Raw genomic sequence first — 20587 nt, forward strand, 5'->3', positions numbered from 1 at the left:
ATAGAATCGTGTCCACTTTAATGTTCCTTATCGATTTTTATTCATGCTGTCACATATTCACAACTGTACACACAAACAGTAGAAAACAATATATCAACATATTTAAATACCACAAAGACAACCGCCCACTTCAACATTTTTTTTGTACATCTTGTTACCGCCAACAATGAATGACGTTGTTTGACGTTAACACGAGGAGCACGTTGGACAGCACAACATCCAGATAGCATCCTCGATATATATATATTTTTAAATGCCGTACAGTACATTTACGCCATGTTTTTCACGTGACTTTTTTCCGTGCCGCCGACTGGCGAAGGAGCTGCTGAAAACACAAAACATTTTCTCACCGGTAAGCATCGTTATGACCCAAGCTCTCATGCTACATCCAACGCTTTGCTAAAGCGGAATACACGCATACCAACATGGACACATCTATCATGACAGGATACACAAAAAAACAAAACTTGAGGAGCCATGCCTGAAATTGGACAGGAAGTTCACCGTTTTATTTTGGGGGTCAGGCGTTTTGGGCTAATTTCAGGACTCTTAACTTTGAGGATCAATTTGTGTGTCCTGTCTTAGTGACGGGCAACAAGGTGAGCTACGGTCGGTTTCTGACTGGCCCGATTGTCAGTATGTACCCTGCTTAAATGGCTGTCACTCCACTTTCATACCACGCTCGCAGAGTCCGTGGATGGTCCCAAGTCGTCTTTGGCCACAAGCAACGATTTTCCATCATAAAAATAGAATCAACATATACCATTGTCTCCTTTATCTCAGTAGATCGGGGAGGAAGAATCACTCTTAGGACACCCCACACCGCAGGATAATTGCTCAGGATAATCTTCACGTCTGGCTTTTTGCCGTCTTTGATTGGAAGGAAGGAAATCTGCCCAGATTTAACCCGATTGTCGGTACGTGCGTATTCTTAACGAACTATCCTTCTGTTGCACGTCACAAGCACGAGATCCGTGGTTCAGCCCAACTCTGTGTTGACCACACACATAGGGATCTGTCATCGGAAGGTTTGAACACTATTGACGATTGTCATCCCGGATCGTTTTTGAAGCAGCTCAAGGGGGGAAAAAATCCCCCCAAACACACCCCGATAATTAAGACCTCGCTGACTCGAATCAGTGGAGGGAAAAAGCTTAAATTCAGGCAGCTTGTCTTGAGAGTATGTTTTGTAACCCGCTGAATACCATGCGCCTACAGCGCGCAAGGCTACAAGGGTTTCAGGTTGTAAATTGTTGGCTGCATTTGTTTTCTGTGCAGAGCAGGGCGAAAACAAACCACTCTTATACCACCTACCACCACAGAATATTTTAGAGACAGCCAGTAATCGGGCCTTTGCTAACTTTAATTGCAAGGGAGGGAAAGGATTAAGCGGTTTGGAAAATGGATGGATGGATGGAAAATGCTCACATTTGGGTACATTGTCTGTATGGGTGCATCCCGCAAGGGCGTACATATATTTCTTCTAAATATAACTTGAGACTGTCAGACGAGCATGCTACAGGACATCAAGACGGTCTTGGCGTGCTTCAGTGTTTGGAGCGTTGGAGGTTTTCCAACCACGGAATGTCTTCTTCTTCAGCCGCTGTATTTTCCCCCTCGTTTACTTCCCGTCCGACGAAGCCTTGCTCTTTAGGGCCGTCAGGCTCAGGGCTTCGGAGGCCCGAAAAGACAGTGCACTCATCTTGGAGCTGATGCTCGGGTGTGTCCCCGGGGGTCCGGCGGGCGAGCAGTGAAGCAGCCGCTTGCAATTCCTGCGGAAGTTGCGTCCAACGAAGCCGTAGACGATGGGGTTGACGCAACTGTTCAGGTAAGCCAGGCAGATGGTGAAGGGCATGGCGGTGTCAATGATTTCCACCATGGTGCAGTTCTCCACCAGCATGAGTTGGGTCAGAACCTGCAGGAAGTGGAACACCTGGTGCGGCATCCAGCACAGGAAGAAGGCCAGGACGGCGGCGGCAAGCATACGCAGAACCTCGTCGTCCCGGGACCTGGCACTCTTCTGGATGTTCCTGGCGCCCACTAGCGCCCGTCCAATCAGGCAGTAACACGTGATGATGATGACAAAGGGTACCAGAAAGCCCATCAGGCTCTTCATGAGGCTGATGGCCAGGCGGACGCCCTTCAGCCTCTCACGGTCGGTTGGATTAGACGGGTGCAGGACACCGCACAAGGTATTGTTGGAGTTAGCGACATTCATCACGTCCCGCGTCAATGCCGTGGGCACGCTGAGCACGAAAGCCACGAGCCACACCACCACGCAGGTGATGCGGGCGTACGCCACCGTGCGGAAGCGTCGCGACCGCACGGGGTGCGCAATGGCCAAGTAGCGGTCGATGCTGAGCGCGGTGAGGAAGAAGGTGCTGGTGTACAGGTTCAACATGGCCAGTCCGGCGCTGGTCTTGCACAGAAATCCCCCAAAGGGCCAGTGGTAGTCCATGGCTGTAAACGTGGCCCACATGGGCAGCGTTATGAGGAAAGTGAGGTCGGACACGGCCAGGTTGAGCACGAATATGTTGGCCACCGTCTTGAGCTTCATGTAGCAGAAGATGACCGCCACCACCATGCTGTTGCCCACAATGCCGATGACAAAATTGCAACTGTAGACGATGGGCACCAGGGTGAAGATGATATCATGATTTCCGGACATGCCGCATGTCAGGTTTATCGCCTTCGTCGTCCCTGCTGTGACATTCTCCATGTTTTCCCCACGACAGATGCCAGAACTGTTGAACAGGCCTTGGGCGAGAGGCCTTTTTGCTAGTCCTAAAAATAATAAAAAAAAAAATGTCAGAAAGCGCCTGAGGCTTTTCGCTTAGTATTTGTGGAAAGCATGAATACTTTGTTAGGCTACTTCAATAGACTTTTATGGAATCTCTTTTTTGCATTTACATTTTTGGGTCTATTTTTTTGTGTACTTGTCTTGTATCATCTACTAATATAATATACAGTGGTACCTCTACTTACGAAAGTTTCGTTCTGGAAGAAATTTCTTAAGTAGAAAATTTTGTAAGTTGAGAAGCATTTTCCATGTAAATGCCCGGATCTGTTCTGAGAGGCGAATGACAAGGATGCCGCACAGACACACATGTATCTATTGACACACATGACTCATATGGTAGAGGTCCGTCTTAGCCAATGGGATGCCAGGAAGATGCTAGGTAACAGCTAATGGCAGAGCAGCTATAAGTATGTTGCGTTCAGGAAAGTCAGCGCTGCGACGAGCAGACCATGCTGTATTTGTACCTTTCGTATCTTGAAATTTCTTTCATAACAAGAGGCGATATTTTCCTGTCGCGGCGTTTCGTAATTTGAAAATTTCGTATGAAGAGACATTTGTAAGTAGAGGCCCTATTTAAGAATTGTTTGATGTTGTGGCACATGCGTTGTCTTTGTTCAGCCTAAAAACCAGCTACTTCCATTACTCAAATTTGCTTTGCTAAATTAGCTCAAGAGCTAATTTAGCATTTGTTGTTTGTCGGTTCACATTGTTAGCGAATATGGAAGGAAGTTGTTTTTAAAAACGTGTCCAGTTATCCACCGCAACTCACCAAACCTTCTTCTTGGTAGGAGTACTACGCAAGTCAATAAAAGAGGGAAACTATTTTGAGTGTGAGTACTATTGCCACCTCTGGCACCAGCACGGCCCATAAACGCTAAATCCACACGAAAGCGCTCAACCCGTACGCACGAGCTCATTACAGAGCCCGACATTAAAACCATCCTTACGCTTTATGCTACCTCGCTAAGAGAGTAGGCTGTGAAAAAAAAACAGATGTTAGATGCCCTTCCATTCCAAAAATGCTGCTCAGGAACATCGTTTTTCAGATGTTCAACGTCCCGTCTCCTCATTTAATAGTCTCTCGGCTAATGAATGGCGACGATGCGTCCATCTGGGTGGACACTAAGCCCCCAGCAGGAGAACATCATCCATCAATCACTACAGAATGCAATTTCTATACAAAGTGCACAAAGATGCTGGAAAGCCGAGGCTGCACTGAAATTTACAGGATAAGTAAAAATAGCTGAAAGATAAACAATATAGCAAATTTTATTAATAATAATACAAAATTATTCTGCCAAAGATATACAAATATTTTCAAAAATATAATTAACAATCTTAAAAATTAATATAAAACTATTACTGTACAGTATTAACATTTTGTTAGACTTGTAAAATGAAGTCAAATGTGTAACAGACACACAAATGTGTCAAATTCTTGCTCATCAGAGTAAAAATGTTTCTGTTTGTCTGTGTTATTGAAGTTATGTATGCTTTAGTGAGCAGATGGTGCTTTTGTTTAAAAAAAAAAAAAAATTATTTCCAGGGAAGCAGCATCAATGATTTTGGTTCCAATTCAAGCCCTGGTGCGTTACGGCCTGTGCAAAGCTACCAAGCTCGGCTAAGCGGGCCATTAAAACACGGAAGGTATAAGAAGACACGTTTTAAAAAGCTCGCCTCGATACGTCGTGCCACAGCGTGAGAACTTCTAATCAGCGCGCACCTAAACAAACAAGACAGCGGGGATTCGGCTCTCTGGAAACTTTTTTTTCCTTTCTTTTGCCCGGTGAGAAAATCAAACCTGCATGTAGAGGAAAATTGGCCTGGGGGCGAGCCTTTGCTTCCATTTGTCTGGGGAAGAGAGATGAAATTAAACTGGCGTTCGATATTAATGGCTCTGTGAGCCTCATTAGTTGGCCGAAAATAGTAGTTGCAGCATGCACAAAACAAATGATCCACTAAGAACAAAATGGGCTAACTCCATTTTTTAAAATGTAATTTTGTGTGAGAGTGATTCAGTTTTGTCTGCCACTAAAAGTTTGGTGCAATAATGCCCAAAGTCCAAACATCCGTCAAACTTGAACAAAGATCATAACATTCACTCATGCTAACATTCGGATGCACTGACACACACAATTAAAATAAAATAAAATAAAAAAGCTCAGTGCAGTAATGGAGTGCCCCTTCTATGTGAACATTGGAACTAAACCTCGATTTTTTTCTTTCTTTCTTTCTTTCTGACACGTAAACTCATAAAAAAAATAAATAAATAAAAAGACGTAGCCCATTGTAGTTGTCAGCAGCTCACTTAATAAAGCTGCAAATTCAGTATTTGTAACTTCCTATGGGAAATTACAGCTGGTGATTAATAATCTAAAATAATAAAACAACATGATATAAACAATATATTATTTTTTGTTACATAAACGAGATTAAAATGCAGGCTTTTTGATCCAAAGTGCTTTCAAATCGACATTTGACAACTTACACTGAGCTGGGTCTTGCCACAAGATGGCGGTCTTGGTTCAAGATGGTATGCTACGTCTCTGGAAACGTATAAAATAATATTTGTAAGTTCAAAATGAAAACGGCCATTAATTTTCTTGAAATGTGAAAATGTGACACATCTTGAAGAAAAAAATAAACCAAAACATTCAATAATTTGCAATACCTTATTTTCTCCCTCAACCAGTAGCATTCCTATCTAAAGTAATATTCTATTAACTTTACACTAGAAATTGTTCTTTAAAATAATGTTTAAAGATGCGAAAAAAATTGGTAAAATGTTTTTGAATAGTGCATTTATTTTTATGAAAATATTCAAATATTTCAAGACAATGATTTTCAGGATGGGCTGCTGCTTTTTTAAAAATCTCAACTAAATGCATAATGATGGATTTCAGCTTTACATAATAAAGCATAATAAATAATAAATAAATAGCAAAAAAAAAAGTATTAGTCAGTGTCCTCTTTTGAAAAAAAAATAGAGCATCTTCAGGCAGTGCGTATACTGCAGCATTCCACCAGAGCAATTTTATCTTCCCTCTTCTCCAAATGTTCCAGCGACGTTGGTGAGAAACAACAAAGCGTATCAGCCGCGGACGTGACGATTGTTACTTGTGGAGGACGACTTGGCACTACCAAGCGTAGCACAATGATGGGCTATCTCGCACGCTATCCTCCGCAGGCCCAGCCACCGCACGTCACTGCTTTATTTACTTGTTCCGAATGTTAATGATTAGAACAGCTGTCTGTTCAACTGGATGTATAGCCGCAGGTGGGCACGTGGGCCATATACGGTGCCTCTGAAATGTCTACAAACCCCTTGTTCAAATGCCAGGTTTTGGGGATGCCTAAAAAATATAATAACTAATATTAAAAAGAAAAAAGCAACAATACGAGAACCGGATGCCCCTCAAAAACTGATGAAAAGACAAGGGATTTGCCCTAATGTGTATATATATATATTTTTTTAGCGCGACAATACTGATACTGGAATTTTCGCACAACAAGGATAATGCAAAATTTGATACTATTTGGTCTCTTTGGGCTTCATCATAATTGCAAAAGATCTTGGCATCGATCTTGGTTCCTCGAAGTTCCTTTTAAGGCAGTATTGTGTGTTGTATCTTGCAGGTGTTCTGAATAAAATGTCCGAACGTTGGATTCACTTTTGAGGCATTTCCGACGAAGTCTCTCATTTCACGGAGGATTTATGATACGCGCCTATGTAAATAATGTTGAAAATCTCCCACCATGTGCCCCGTTTATGATTTAATGAGAATTTGAAGTGTTTTTCCGTGAAAGAAGTGCACAAAGGCAAACAACAAAGTGTGACAGACGGGAGCTCGGAAGTAGGTGATTTTTTTTTTTTTTTAAACGGCGGAGATATGCCAAGATGGCACATTACAGAATGGCCACCATAAACCCAGGGTGACCGCAAAACAGGAAGGTAAACATTTCGGTCAAAGCTGCATCCTCTAGGGATGAAGCGTAAAGGTCAAGCAAGGCTTTCGGTGAACAATCAAGACAGGAATAGCAGGATGTTGGCGGTAGGTGGGGGTGGGATTTTTTTTCGGAGAGAATAGCCATTGACAGCACAAATTTTTTGTTTCAGTACAGTGGCTTTCAAAAGTCTACACACCCCTGATCAAATGCCAGGCTGAAAATAGAAAAAGATGAAAATAGAAGATTGTTGTCACAGACACTAAACAGCCAGGAATTTCTGCAGCTCCTTCACCATTGCTGTCAGCCTCCCTGACTAGCTTTCTTCTCATCTTTTGCATCAAAGTTGGAGGAATGTCCAGTTCTTGTTCATTAAACATTTTTGGACTATATTTTCCTCCTCCTTGAGGAGGACCGACTATTCCAAACCGTGTTCCTTAGTGTACGTAATGGCCTTCTTAACCCTTTAATGCACCAATAATGATAACCGATAGCCTGATAACATGAACGGTTGTCCACTGTAGTGACCACTGTACCTGAAAGGGTTAAACTAAACGACCATCGCACTGTCAGACAACCAGATACATATCATTCTGTGTCTTGGATCAAGGGAGATGTCACACTACAAGTCTGTCGCCGAGCAGACCCAGTCCAGTCGTCGCATGCTTTCCGTCAAGATTCAGTCCGGCGGCGAGGCAAGACACTGTCAAAGTCATGTTGACGGAGGCGTTCGGTGCATGCGTGATTTGGTATTATTATTATTATTTTTTGGTACATGACAAAAACCCCGGCATTTGAAAAAGGGGTGTGTAGACTTTTTACAGCCACTCAATTTGAAAACAACCTCCTCCCAGGATCATGGGAAGTTTGTGTTCAAGTGAAATCACAGCCTGGCTTCCAGTGAGTAAATAAAAAAACATGTTTCCCATCAACAGAGATATGCAAGCCTGCTCTTGGACTACGCAGCGGCGCCCGCCTTGCACGCGCCGCCCGTCTTGCGTGTGGAGGGCTGCCCGCATAGACAGCCAAGCGTAATGTGGGCTTGATGGAGTTAATGATTGATACCAACAGACCGTCATCATGTAGGCTTCCTCTTGACAGCCCACCTATGGAGCATGCTGTCAGGCTGTGCAAGACTATATCCACAATTTTGTCTCTTTATCGGAAACGCCTCAAAACTGAATCCAAAGGTTCGAACAATCATCACAATATTTTTGTCTTTTTGTCAAATATTAATAAAGTATACCTTGGTAAAAGTGTCAATTTTTTTTCCCCTTATACAGTAAAAAGGATTAAGCTAATGTGTATTTTTTGTGGCAAAAGTGGTATGTAATATCTTTTTTTGGAAAACAATGTAGTCTTTTTTAAAAATCTATAGTTAGATTTTTTTTATCGTTTCTGTATTTATCTAATTTTTTTAGTTAGGATCTTTTTGTATTTCCTAAAATTAGGGAGTTTTTGTCTTTTATTTCTTTGTGATATTCGTTGATTTTTCATTTAATTTGGTATTTTTGAATTTTTTAAATATTGTTCAGCATTTTGTTCTAATGATTGTATTTTTCCAATATTTTACTACAGTTATATTTCCCCCCCCATGTCCTTTTTTTTTCATTTAAGATGAATTCAATAGAATGAATTCATTACTTCCTGTTCATGACCATTTTCACCAGCTCCCTTTTTTTTAAACCATCTCATTTCAGATTGTGACGTTTAAAATTGGGCGTAAAGTCTCGATCCGTAATCCTCGGAAGGAAACGTGACGGAGGGGGGCAAGTGGGATCCATCAACACAATGATGATGACAGCCGGTTTAAAAGCAGCACTGCCTCTGCATTCTTCATTGAAGTACGAGTGCGCGTGTCATCGTCCAAATAAAGGGGCAGCTCATGAATCACTCGGGTGCGGTTTGATGAAAAACAAGTAAGTATGATAAAATATTTAGGCAAGGATGAAATCAGAAGCTCACTGGTGAAAAGGTAAATCTCCAAAGTTAAGATCTAAAACACACGAAACAAAATACATACTTTTCATTGGACGGCTACTATAAAACACCCATTCATCCATCCATTTTCTGAGCCGCTTACCCTTACAAGGGTCGCGGGGCGTGCTGTCTTTGGGCGGTAGGCGGGGGACACCCTGAACTGGTTGCCAGCCAATCACATGCCACACACAGACCAACAACCATTCACACCCACACTCACTCCTAGGGACAATTTAGAGCATAGGTGTCAAACTCAGGTCCTGGAGGGCCGCTGCCCTGCCTGTTTTCCAAGTCTCCCTGTTGCAACACACCTGATTCAAATGAACAGGTTCAATGTCAGGCTTGCGCAGAGCTTGCTGATGATCTGATCATTTGAATCAGGTGTGTTGCAACAGGGAGACTTGGAAAACATGCAGGGCAGTGGCCCTCCAGGACCTGAGTTTGACACCTATGATTTAGAGCAGGGGTGGACATAAAACATGGACAGTATGTCCAATTTTCTTATTTTTTCAATGTAGAGCTAATTTTGTTTCGTGGAAAAGAAATCATTCTGGTAGATGAAAAAAAAATGCACACAAGTGAAGAAATATAGAAGAGATCCATAATTCATAATAAGAGATACCATTTGGCGTAATATAGTACTGCTGCTCTCCAATGAAAATTCCTCAGAATGTTGTGAGTTTGTGTTTGAGTTTTTTAGCTGCCAATTTCTTTAAAAATAATAAAAATAAAATAAAAAATCTGACTCTGGGCAAACCGGACTAAATTTAACCCAAATTAGCCAGTTGGGGGCTTTGAGCATGTGCCATTCATTTTCAGAGGGGTGCTTATCTGCTCTGGAGGGAATCTCAGCATCTTCAACAGTTTCCAGAAAAAGCTACTCCATTCGTTGCTCATCTATTTTTCAAGGAGGCCCAAACAAATCACTAAAACAATCCCGAAATGGGCAATACTGAATTGCTGCTTGTTTCCTTGCAACTTCCTAGCTCCGGTCCCTGGTGGCATCGATAATTAAAACTCCCTAGAGATCAAATGAAAGACCTGCGTCAAGAGTGACATACTGTCGACCAGGGGTGCACAAACTTTTATGACCAAAGATATACTTTTCGATCAACCAACCATCCGCGATCGAACTTTTGTCACGTAGCGAGGTGGTGGTGGACCCCAAAAAGCAGGCAGGAGGGAGGAGCAGGGTGTATTTGAAGAATTGTATTTGAAACAAAGAAAACTAAATACAAAACACACAAAGTCCAAAGTATCAAACAAAAACCATGACTAAAGCTAAAACATAACAATGAACTAAACATGACAGAAACTAAGCGCAAACAGCAACACACACGACAGTAGCAAGAAGCCACAATGACCCGACACCGAGTGTTCGGGCAGGAGTCCTTTTATACAACTAATTACCAAATGACCAACAGGTGTGCAGCTGCCGGGGGAGCCCTACAGCGCCACCTGTTGGTCCCTAAACCGAATCATGACAACTTTATTGTCAAATGTACTGTATGTGTAACATACATGATGAGCAACAGCCTGACGCTGAGGCACGCGACGCACTTTTGCAGCCTGTTAACGATCGTAGCTCACGCGGATCGTTTTAAAATGCTTCTCTCGGCCCTCCAGATTCCCATTCTTTGCCCGTCCCCTCGGTCATTGGGCAACACAAACTCTGAGAATAATGATAACGAGAGAAGGTATAGCGCTACAGCTCTGATCACAAGCTTGCAATTGCAGACTGCTGAGCGCGAACAACTTTCGTCGACGCAGTCACACGTCACCGAAGGTTAAAGATGACCTGCTTTATTTTATTTACCTTTTTAAATACTTTTTGAGAAAGGGAGACTGATAGAATGATTAGGGCGCAGTGTGCATTCACACAAAAAAATATATTACGAACATGCACATTGACACAAATGGTTTTCTTTTTTATTCCCCTCTCCACCTCTCGGATCGACTTGGGACAAGTCCTTGATCTACTGGTCGATCGCGATCAACGTAATGGGCGAGAAGATTGGATGTAACAGAGAATCCGGTAATTTCTCAAAACAAAACATCTTTTAGATTCCGAAATGAATAAAACGGATATAATGTACAGTAAGTTATTTATTCTTTCTGTGCGGCCTGGTACCAAACGACCCACTGACCGGTACTGGTCCGTGGCCTGGGTTGGGGACCACTGGGTTAAACGATGACAACTTTCCCTACTGGCCCGCAGAACATGGCCATACTCTGAACCGGCTCCAACCAAATGATCTTAACATGCACAATTTTTTTTTTTTTTTGGAATGTGGGAGGAAGCCACAGTCGAGGAGAAAGCAGCGGCAAAACATGCGTGCACATTGAACCCACAAGCTCAGAACTGGGAGCCAGACATAGCAGACAGACGTATACCGACCACAAAATCCAGGCAATCTCTGCATGTAAATGTGGTTGACTTACTGGAAATTTGAAAACGATAATCATTGTACATCATCACCCGAATCGCGAGCGTTATTCTCTCAGGATGCAGCGGACAATTATTTTTGTGTCAATTTATTTTATCGAGTCATTGATGAATCGGATGAAGAACAACAAAAGTGTTCATTTCCATTCCTTTTCTTAAAAAATGAGGACATTTTATCAAACTTGAGAGAACCCCAGCATAAATGATTTAGGATTCAGTTACTGGATTGGTACTTCACATGTAAAAAAAAAAAAAAAAAGCGAAAGTGTTTTTCAAAGTCAAAGCAGATGCTTGCAAATGTTTCATTTTGAGTCAATACGAAGATGCCTTCACGGAGGACTACGGAAATATGAGCAGATTTGCTGCGAGGAGGCTGAAATTCCGAGGATTTGGGCAATTTCAAAATAAACAATGGTTCCAACGTCTTTGGACCTCTTTGACTTTCCTGGTTTTCCTTTTGAACTTCAAATAAGCAGTATTTTTTTCTTCTACCGTTGTTTAACCCTTTCATGCACCAATCATGATAACCTGTAACCTGATAACATGATAAGTCGTCCACTGCAGTGACCGCCGTCCCCGAAAGGGTTAATAAATGAAATGAGTCGGTCTTTTTCCAAGTTCCCGAGCAGCCTGTCTCCCAATGAGAGTTTGAAAAGCTGATGTGAGGCAGAAGCTCGCCTCCAACAAGCTGCTCTTCAAAAGCGAGTCACTTATGCGGAAATTCAGCAGCCCCCTTTCGAGCCCGCATAAGCCAGGGCCCTTATTGACATTTTCCTGCTCTTCCAACTCTTGCTTTTCCTCCTTCGCCACACGCCCGCTCTCACTCGGAAATTATGTTTGGAAAGTGAAGATTTCATCAGGCCACATTGGGATTTGCACCTCTCCCCCCCACCTCCGCCCGGTCCCCTCATCCTCGGTTTCCCCGCTATTATTTCCACATGAACTACTTGGACAAACAGCAACAACAGGTGGAAAAGAAGCGGTCTGCCAATTTAGCCCCAATTCCAAATATCCTGAAAGTTCCAATCAAAGCGAGGTGATCTTTACCTGAAGTGATGCTGTGAGAGCGGGAGCCCACCAGAGAGAGAGAGAGAGAGACCACCGCCGTGCGCCACCGCTCGCCTCTGATTCCACTTAACTGGCGCGGCTAGACGAGCAGGAATACCATCCGACACACACCAACTGGGACTGACCCCCCCCCTACAGCCCACCTCCTATCCGCCCACCCTCGGTCCCTTTCCCTTGCTTACACATACACACGAAAGGTGATGAATGAGTTACACTGGAGCTGTTACACACTCACATTGTGCTGACCCATCTCGAGCGCACACACACACACACACATACACGCACACAAATAAACAGAATCTTTCACAACAGCAACTCTCCAGACCCCCCTCTCTTTGGTTCCCTCTCTTCATGTCTGCTTTTAATCACTCTTTTTCACTGTCATATGAGACCTTCTTTCCCCCGAGGGTTTAAAAATCAGCACTTGGTTGGAGATATCACTTTTAAGTGGTTGTGTGTCATCATTGGACCGACAACTCTTCATTTCAAAACAAGGTTATTCCATTTAATGCAAACAAAAAAAAAAAATCACTCCAACTAAAATTGGGGAAAAAACCCCTGTTGATTAATTTATAAAACTAAAACCAAAAAGAAAATGCAATTTTTTAAAATTCAGGCCTAATTTTAAATTACCGTATTTTCCACACTATAAGGCACACCTAAAATCATTCAATTTTCTCAAAAGCCGACAGTGTGCCTTATAATTTTATGTGCCTTATATATGGATCAATATTCTGATTTCTTGGACGTAGTATTTTAAATGTGCTCTCAAGAGCTTTGTTATGGTTGTGAAAACTCAAAATAAATAAATCTGTATTGTATTGTATTCCCCTTAGCGTAGCTCCACCTAGTGGATGCAAACCCCACCGCAGCCACGATTGCTTCTTTTCTATGCACCTGACAATGCGATGCGCCCTACACTTGAAAACAGTTTTAAAATAGACCATTCTTTGAAGGTGCGCCTTATACTCCTTATAGTGCGGAAAATACAGTAGTTTGAAAATACAGCTGTACGAAAAGTGGCTCCAAAGGCTCCTTCCAAGGTGGGTTGCTCTCTCGCTGGCTATTGAGTCCCGAGGTCATTTTGGAAGAGTCAGGGCAGCAGCACGGTGAAACTAGTTGTGAGCATGATTGCTTCACAGCTCCGAGGTTCAGTGTTCGGCCTTGCTGCGTGGCGTTTTTGCATGTTCTCTCCATGTACGGCTTTTCTCCAGATGCTGTGGCTTCTCTCCACATTCCAGAAGCACATTGAAGTCTCGAAGTTTCCATATGTGTTAATGGGTGTTTCTATCTGCCCCACCATTGACTGGCGACCGCTCAGGTCTGACTTCCTCCCACTCCTCCCAAAACATGCATGTGAGATTCATGGAAACCTTCGAGTCGTCCAGATGTGTGAATGCTTGTCTATCCCTTATAATGAATGGCGACCAGTCCGGTCTCGCTCCCTTCCGCATTCCAAAAAGATTCTTGGTTGGTTAAATGAAGACTCTCTTAAAGCAACTGGGAAAGCGCAAGGTTTAAAAAAATAAAAATAAAATATTCAAAGCGTACACACAGGCAACTGCAAATTCAAAATGTGTTCCTGACATCTCTAACAATGAAATGTCATGTGTCTGTTCCGTTGTAACCCGAGGAACCGCTGCAAATTTTTCTCTAGCTCTCTGCGCCCTGCCCAGAATGACCCACTTTAAAATATGTCTCCCCATGTTTATTTTGGTGATATCGAAAATATTACCACAGGCATCGTATCGCCAGACCAGCCCGATTGCTTCTCATCTTTTGCTAGCGCTAACATTCTCTCCTCAAAGACCCAGTAAAGTGAAATAAATATAAATAATAATAAATAAATTACTCTATTTTCCGCACGAGAAGGCACACCTAAAAGCATTCAATTTCCTCAAAAGCCGACAATGCGGCTTATAATCCGATGTGCCTTATATGGATCAATATTCTGGTTTCTTGGACGTAGTATTTCAAATGTTCTGTAAAGCGCTTTGTTACAGCTTCAGCAGTTGTGAAGGCTCTATATAAATAACGCTGTATTGTGTTGTATTCGCTTTAGTGTAACTCCATCTGGTGGATGTATAATGCAACCGCAGTCACTATTGTAGCTTCTATTCTACGCGCCTTATAATGTGGTGCGCCCTATATATGACAACAGTGTTAAAACAGGCCATTCAGTGAATGTGCACCTTATACACTGAAGCGCCTTACAGTGTGAAAAATACGGTCGTTTTGAAGTACATTTTACACATATTACAGAATTTGCTGAAAAGGTGAAAGAAAGAACTGTGCAGTCCTGAATTGCTTAGCTATGGTGTTCAAGGCTTGAAGTATTTTGTCTTTGCAGAGCATTGTGCTACGTAAAACTTGAGTGCCTTCATTTGCCTAAATGGTCATCTGGCATAATGATTATGATGATGATAATTATTATTAGTAGTATTATTATTATTAGTAGTAGTAGTAGTATCAGGCCCAAGGCTGTTAGCTTGAAAGCTAGCTGTTACTCTTGTCGCCCCATGGCAACCCGGTTGGACATGTGATCGTCTAAATCGTGCATGTTTTGTTCCTTTTGGTAGCAGGGCTCAGTTCCTGCCCTTCACAAATTTCACGATTTACCGTAGCAGGAACTGCCATACCTCAAAAGTGAGTCAAGTGGAAACGAGGCATTAGCTCAAGACCAAATGCCAAATAATCATCCCTTCCTCGTGCTTTTAAGTATCCCAAGCTCCTCTCTTGGTCCACTCTTGTGCCCATCTTTCATCCATTGTCCCCCACCACCACCCAAAACACCACAAATGGAAGACTCAAGCATTCTGATTGTGACAAGGTCTGTCATCGCTCTGTATAAATAGTCAATGCGCGCTCGCCCTCAGCCGGGCTATTATAAGGGTGGAGCTGGGCACTTTGTATCCTGAAGTTGTGTCCCTCACAACAGTTCCAGACCCACAATAGGGTGAATGGGGAAAGTATTCCGACGTGCAATCTTTCATCCATCAGCGCTTTTCTTTCTCAAGGTTTTAACAGGTGGTGAGAAGTAGGTCACATCGGTCCTCGCCCTCGGGCCACACTGTCCCAAATCGCAGTGGCATAAATGGATCGTGATTGATGAGGCGTCCGTCAGTGGCCTTAGCATCGACAAATGAGGAATGAAAGGAAAGACAAACACGCGCGGCGGGTTGTTGGGTGGGGGGGCGTAAAGTCACGGTCCGGCTGGGTGACTTTGGGGCGATCAGGTGTGACCGAGTCATCGGTTTACAAAGCCGACAGGTGACAGCGGGTCAAAAGGAGCGAGATGGGGAGAGGGGGGGGGGGGGGTGTAGGTGGTTAATTGATGTCGTCGAGGTGAGGTCTCTTCAGTCTTTATGCCTGTCATTAGTCAGGTCCAGCCTGAAACGCGGCAACTGAGCCATTTACACCTCCGGAGCACCTCGTATCGCCTCCATTACGCCTGCGAATGAAGAATCCCCTCATTAGATGCCACACACGTTCTCCGGGCTATCAAACAATGTGGATCCGACCCGTGAGTACGCTCAGGATGTATCGAGCAGTACATCTCCAAGAGGGGCTCTTCACAAAACAAATACTTCTCAGAGGAGACAGGATGTTGTTGCAATAGCAAGCGCAGCGCACAACACTGATTTACACCGCTCGGGTACGAGCAGAAACAGATGGCGAGGTTTTGAAGAGTCAAGAAATGATTGGGAGAAGGTTTTTTTTTTTGTTTGTTTATTTTTTTCTCGTGGGGGATTTATTCGATTGATAATACGTGTTCAGGTCAACTTAGCAAGGTGTAACGTCATCCTGCGACAGCTTCTAAATGAACACTGTTATTCAACTCAGGCACCTGCAGCGGAATCTCTTAGGACTCAGGGGTGTCAAACTCATTTTTGTCGCGGGCCACATTTTAGTTACCATTTCCCTTGTTATGACTGAAACCATGTACAATATATCTCTAATTTATGAAATATGAGAATTTAAAATTTTGGTAGAGATTTTAGCAAGCATCACTGGAAGTGGACATGTTTGATTTGCTTTCGCGGGACACATAAAATGATGTGGCAGGCCAGATCTGGCCCCCGGGCCTTGGGTTTGACACCTGTGTCTGAGGTTGAATGTGCCCAGTAGTGTATACGAGGAATTTGGCCACGATTTTGGCAATATTTTATCAATCGGTAAAATGGGGCCTCTGGTGACTTTGCAGACACCCTGTTTAGCCCTCAAGCCCCGTATCCCGCGACTGAAGTTGGACCCCCAACAGAGTACGTTTCATTTTGGAACCTAACTGATATTTGCAGGAAAAAAATCCACCTCTGAAATGGCAACCTAACAGAAGTAGCTCCAAATTGACACCGTGACTTCCAGCGAGACCTCGGTTCCTCAGTTTCCTGTTTAGCTAGCCAAACAAATTCACGCTGTACTGTACATTCTGTCGTATTGTACAAGTCAGCAAATCCCCAAGACCTCTGTACAGCCATCAATTTCCTCTCCTGTTTATCCTATCAGAAAACCAGACAGGATCACATCACTGGCACTGGCGAATCATTGCTCATGATCACGATAAGATAAGATAAGAAAGATAAGAAAACCTTTATTAGTCTCGCAATGGAGAAATTCCCGATTCACAGCAGCAAAGTTATGAAAGGAAGAAGTAGAACAACAAAATATAGGAGCTGCTGGAAGGCAGCCACTCACGCGGCGCCATTTTGAAGTCAAAATAACAAAAATAACACAACACAACACATAGGACACAGACAGTCGTGCAATCTTCACCACTTTTCTGCATACACTTTGTTCTCTGAAGCAGTTATAGATGAAAGAGGAGAGGATCAAAGTGTCCTTTCACCAGTGGATCAGAGACGTCATGCTGAAAATGTGCACACGTCTGCTACAAGCTAAGTTTTTGAAAGCAAACACGAAGCTGTAGCGTCCATTGACGAAAAAGAGATTGGCTCACATCTCCTGTCCCATGTAAATCCACTTCAATTCCAAGCCGCGACTCCCAGTTCCACATCCGCATCGGTGCTCCGCGCTAACGCTCCTTTCTTCTCATCGTCGGCTCCTCAAGCCTTATATCCATCCAGCCGCAGACCGTTCAACAGCACCGATCTCTCCGCTGAACAAAGTGGGGCTGTGAAAAATGCTGCCCATAACAGGCGCAAAGACACAAGCGCCCCGGGACTGTCCAGCAACGACAGTCAAATGGCGCCGACATTCCTCCCAGGCAAAAACAGTGCTGGTATACCCATGCTGCCGAGAAGGCGCAACCACCAAGCACAGAGTTTCCTCCTTGATGAATGTCGTGGCCAAAAAATGCTGAAAAAAGTCCACATCAGGTCCACACGACGTAACAACAACCACAAAGTGACAAAACAAACCCAAAAATAACAAAAAAAGCAAGGCTCATGAGAGCACTTGCCGACGGCTGCCTACTCGGGCGCCATCTTGACATCAAAGCTATATGATGACTAACTATATAATATTTTTGAACTAACTTTACAGGTTTGAATTTGAATTCCATTTTTTTTGGGAGGGGGGGTGGTGTCATCTAGCATCATTAACAGGTGACGAGGACAAGACTTGACCTCGAGGTCCTGGCCGGGAGGCGCAATGGTTCTGCCGTGTTCTTGCTAATCAGATCCCGCTAACACGATTAGCGGTCTTCATGCTTCAGCCGGTGAACGAATCGTCGATTACGGGCAGCGTGGGAAGCACGGATCTTTTATTTTTTATTTTTTTAATGCCACACCGTTTCCCTCAGCCACCTGCTGAAGGAAAGATGATACCTTGCGACGTGTCACCACCACAAACGGCTCATCTCCAGTAAATGCCCCCTCCAAACAAAAATAATCCTATTCGCCCATGTTGTTCCCCGGCCGTTCCAACTCGACTGTTCAACCAAACGTCATGTTTTCTTTTCACACCTGTTTCTCGTTTGTTGCTGTTGCACAATCGGAGTTTTGCATTCGAAGTGAACTTGGATATCGTCTTGTTTTGGCTCTGACTGATGTTTTATTGATGAGCGTGTCTTCCGCAAAACTGTTTTGGACTTTTGGTATGACCCCAACGCCTGCAAAAATGCATTCACATGTCTTCACCTCAGGTTCTGTAATGTGCTTAAGAAAATATGAGTCATACTTTAGGGTTATTATTAGACGCGTGATACTGTTGTGGCGTTAGTTGGAAACAGTTTGCACAGCTCTATGTTCTGGTCGTGATTAATGAGCGAGGAAAGTTGGAAGAAAAAAAGAAAAACATCATAAATAACTCTGAAATGCAATGATAAATATGACCAAAAAGATGAGTTGAAACTATCATACTGGGATGACTGAGGTGACTTTTAAAATTGGTTGTGAGTGATCCAGTCGTTAGGGGCAAAAAAATTGAATTGAATTGCTCCAAAAATGAAACTTAATCACATATGACTCGTGTCATGATCCTGTTCTTGTGTGTCTCCAGCAGGTGGCAGAGGAGGGCCTTCCCTCCAGCGGGCACACCTGCTGCCAATTTGATCCTGAAGTTCGCCAAATATTTAAGGACTGCCAAGGTCCCATGTCTCTGTCGGATTATTGACCTTGTTGCTGCTCTTGGTCAAGTGTTGTTTTCTAGACCTCGCGATCCTGTCATTGTTGTTTTTGCTCATGAGTCTCTTGCCTTGTAAATATTTGTTATTTTGTCTTTGATCTTGGTCATGTTTTGTGAAATTGTACTCTAATCATTTCGTTTATAATCTCGAATTTTCCTATTTTGTTGCCTTTGGAAGCGCTTTTTGTTCATGTATTGTTTTTCCTGGTTCTTTTGGTTCTGTTTGTACTTTGCCGGTGCGCTTTTGTTATTAAATTCATTTTTTGTTTTTGGTACCAATTTTGTTTGTGTCTAAGTTTGTGGGATCCAATTGCCATTCAGTTTGTTCCTGTAATGTGTCAACCAATAACCGCCTGTTGCTATTAAAATGATCATTCTGTATATGTGCAGTAAAACAGCGTAACATTTCGTTTTTTATGTTTATTTTTAAAAGTGTATTGAAGTGAAGTTTTAAATTGAAAATGAATTTCATTTCGCTTTGAATGGAATTGAATTATTTGCAGAAGCAATACTAAACGTAATCTAATAATAATATTCATTTTACTCAGGACCAGGAAATTACTCTAAACTTCACGTAATTTTTGAAATTCAAATTTCATCTTTCTTTCTTTTAAATAGAAACAGAAGGCATGAATTTGATTTTGAATAGAATTACTACTAGAATGAGGAGTCCACGCAAATGATGTCCCACAAATTCAAGCCACCGCTCAAGTGACTTTTCACTTGAGTGACCGACGCCGTTCTGGAAGCACTTACCTTGACACCGGAAGTGACTTTAATTGGACTTCCGGCGTCACACCTGTGCTTCAACCTTCTCTACTCCTCCTTACCTTCCAAGGTAGGAATTTTGCCTTTTTTTTTAAAACTCTCTACTGATTTCCTTCCATTTTGTGCTCAGTCGAGAACTAGCCTAGCATAGATACACTCAATGTCCCAGCTGGTGAGATTGTGGTTTTTTCGAATGCTTCTGGATGGTGATGACATTGTTTGGTCTGCTTCAAATACTTATGAAGACGGTCGAACTGTATTTTCAGAACGGTTTTCAATATGGTTGACACACTATGCTTTGTTTAAATACCAAGCATTCTGTTAGTCTGCCCAAGCAGTCTTTCTCTTGTCATAGTTTTTGAAAGGAAACATGTTTTTAGCCCAGTCACGTTGGTCCCATTTCGTGCCTGGTTAAGAGTGTGGCCAAGTGTAGTTATGGGGTCTCTGTAGACTCAAAGTTCTTAACCGGCTGTCTCAGGCTGGGTGATACCCCCCCTTTTTTTCCACTCTCTCAAAAATATTGGCCATCCGATTTGGATGCTGGTGAAAGCAAATGGCAATGACATTATTCCAACAAAGTTGTGCTTCTTGGGGCCCCCCCCCCCCTTTTTTGGGATTGTTTTTTTTACTCTTGATACCAGACAAAGCATTGAATCGGTGTGTTTTTCCCCCCCAGCATCGACTCCCAAAGAAATAATATACTTCTTGCTCTACAGATGATGCAAAAATAAGTGCTTCCTCTTTTAGCCAAAATAGTTGGACAGTTCTTTAGAAATGAATGTTTCCAACTGTGTAATCTAAAATGAGCTGTCAAGTATAATGGCTCCTATGCAAAGGTAAAAAGTCATCTTGGTTTCTCATGTAGAGTTTTCCAGACAACTCAAGGCAAAATATTTGGCGCTTGGAAGCACACAACTTGGGTCAAAAAGTGACTTAAAAAAATTGTCCCGTCACATCAATTGGTTGACGGGCCCTCTTGCTGACTAAATTGTTTT

At 42.9% G+C, this 20587-nt stretch overlaps 1 protein-coding gene and 1 long non-coding RNA gene across 2 annotated transcripts; one reads left to right on the forward strand and one right to left on the reverse strand.

Moving 5' to 3' along the window:
• Positions 1–16: 16 nt before the first annotated feature.
• agtr1b (angiotensin II receptor, type 1b) lies at positions 17–12291 on the reverse strand. The gene is made up of 2 exons (XM_086101869.1): positions 12219–12291; positions 17–2784 (listed from the first exon to the last, which is right to left on the reverse strand). Exon 2 carries the CDS (start codon positions 2717–2719, stop codon positions 1622–1624), a length of 1098 nt encoding a protein of 365 aa, XP_085957995.1. The 5' UTR covers positions 2720–2784; positions 12219–12291; the 3' UTR covers positions 17–1621.
• LOC147186666 (uncharacterized) lies at positions 9257–19099 on the forward strand. The gene is made up of 2 exons (XR_015098991.1): positions 9257–10760; positions 18699–19099. It is a non-coding gene; the product is annotated as an uncharacterized LOC147186666 (long non-coding RNA).
• The last annotated feature ends 1488 nt before the right edge of the window (positions 19100–20587 follow it).

Source organism: Hippocampus guttulatus, chromosome 21 (genome assembly GCF_054856545.1).
Source record: "Hippocampus guttulatus isolate MCC_2025c chromosome 21, RoL_Hgut_1.0, whole genome shotgun sequence".
Lineage (NCBI taxonomy): Eukaryota > Metazoa > Chordata > Actinopteri > Syngnathiformes > Syngnathidae > Hippocampus > Hippocampus guttulatus.

Excerpts from the sequence above, each read along its gene's own strand:
- agtr1b (XM_086101869.1), bottom strand. The coding sequence starts at position 2,719 with ATGGAGAATGTCACAGCAGGGACGACGAAGGCGATAAACCTGACATGC.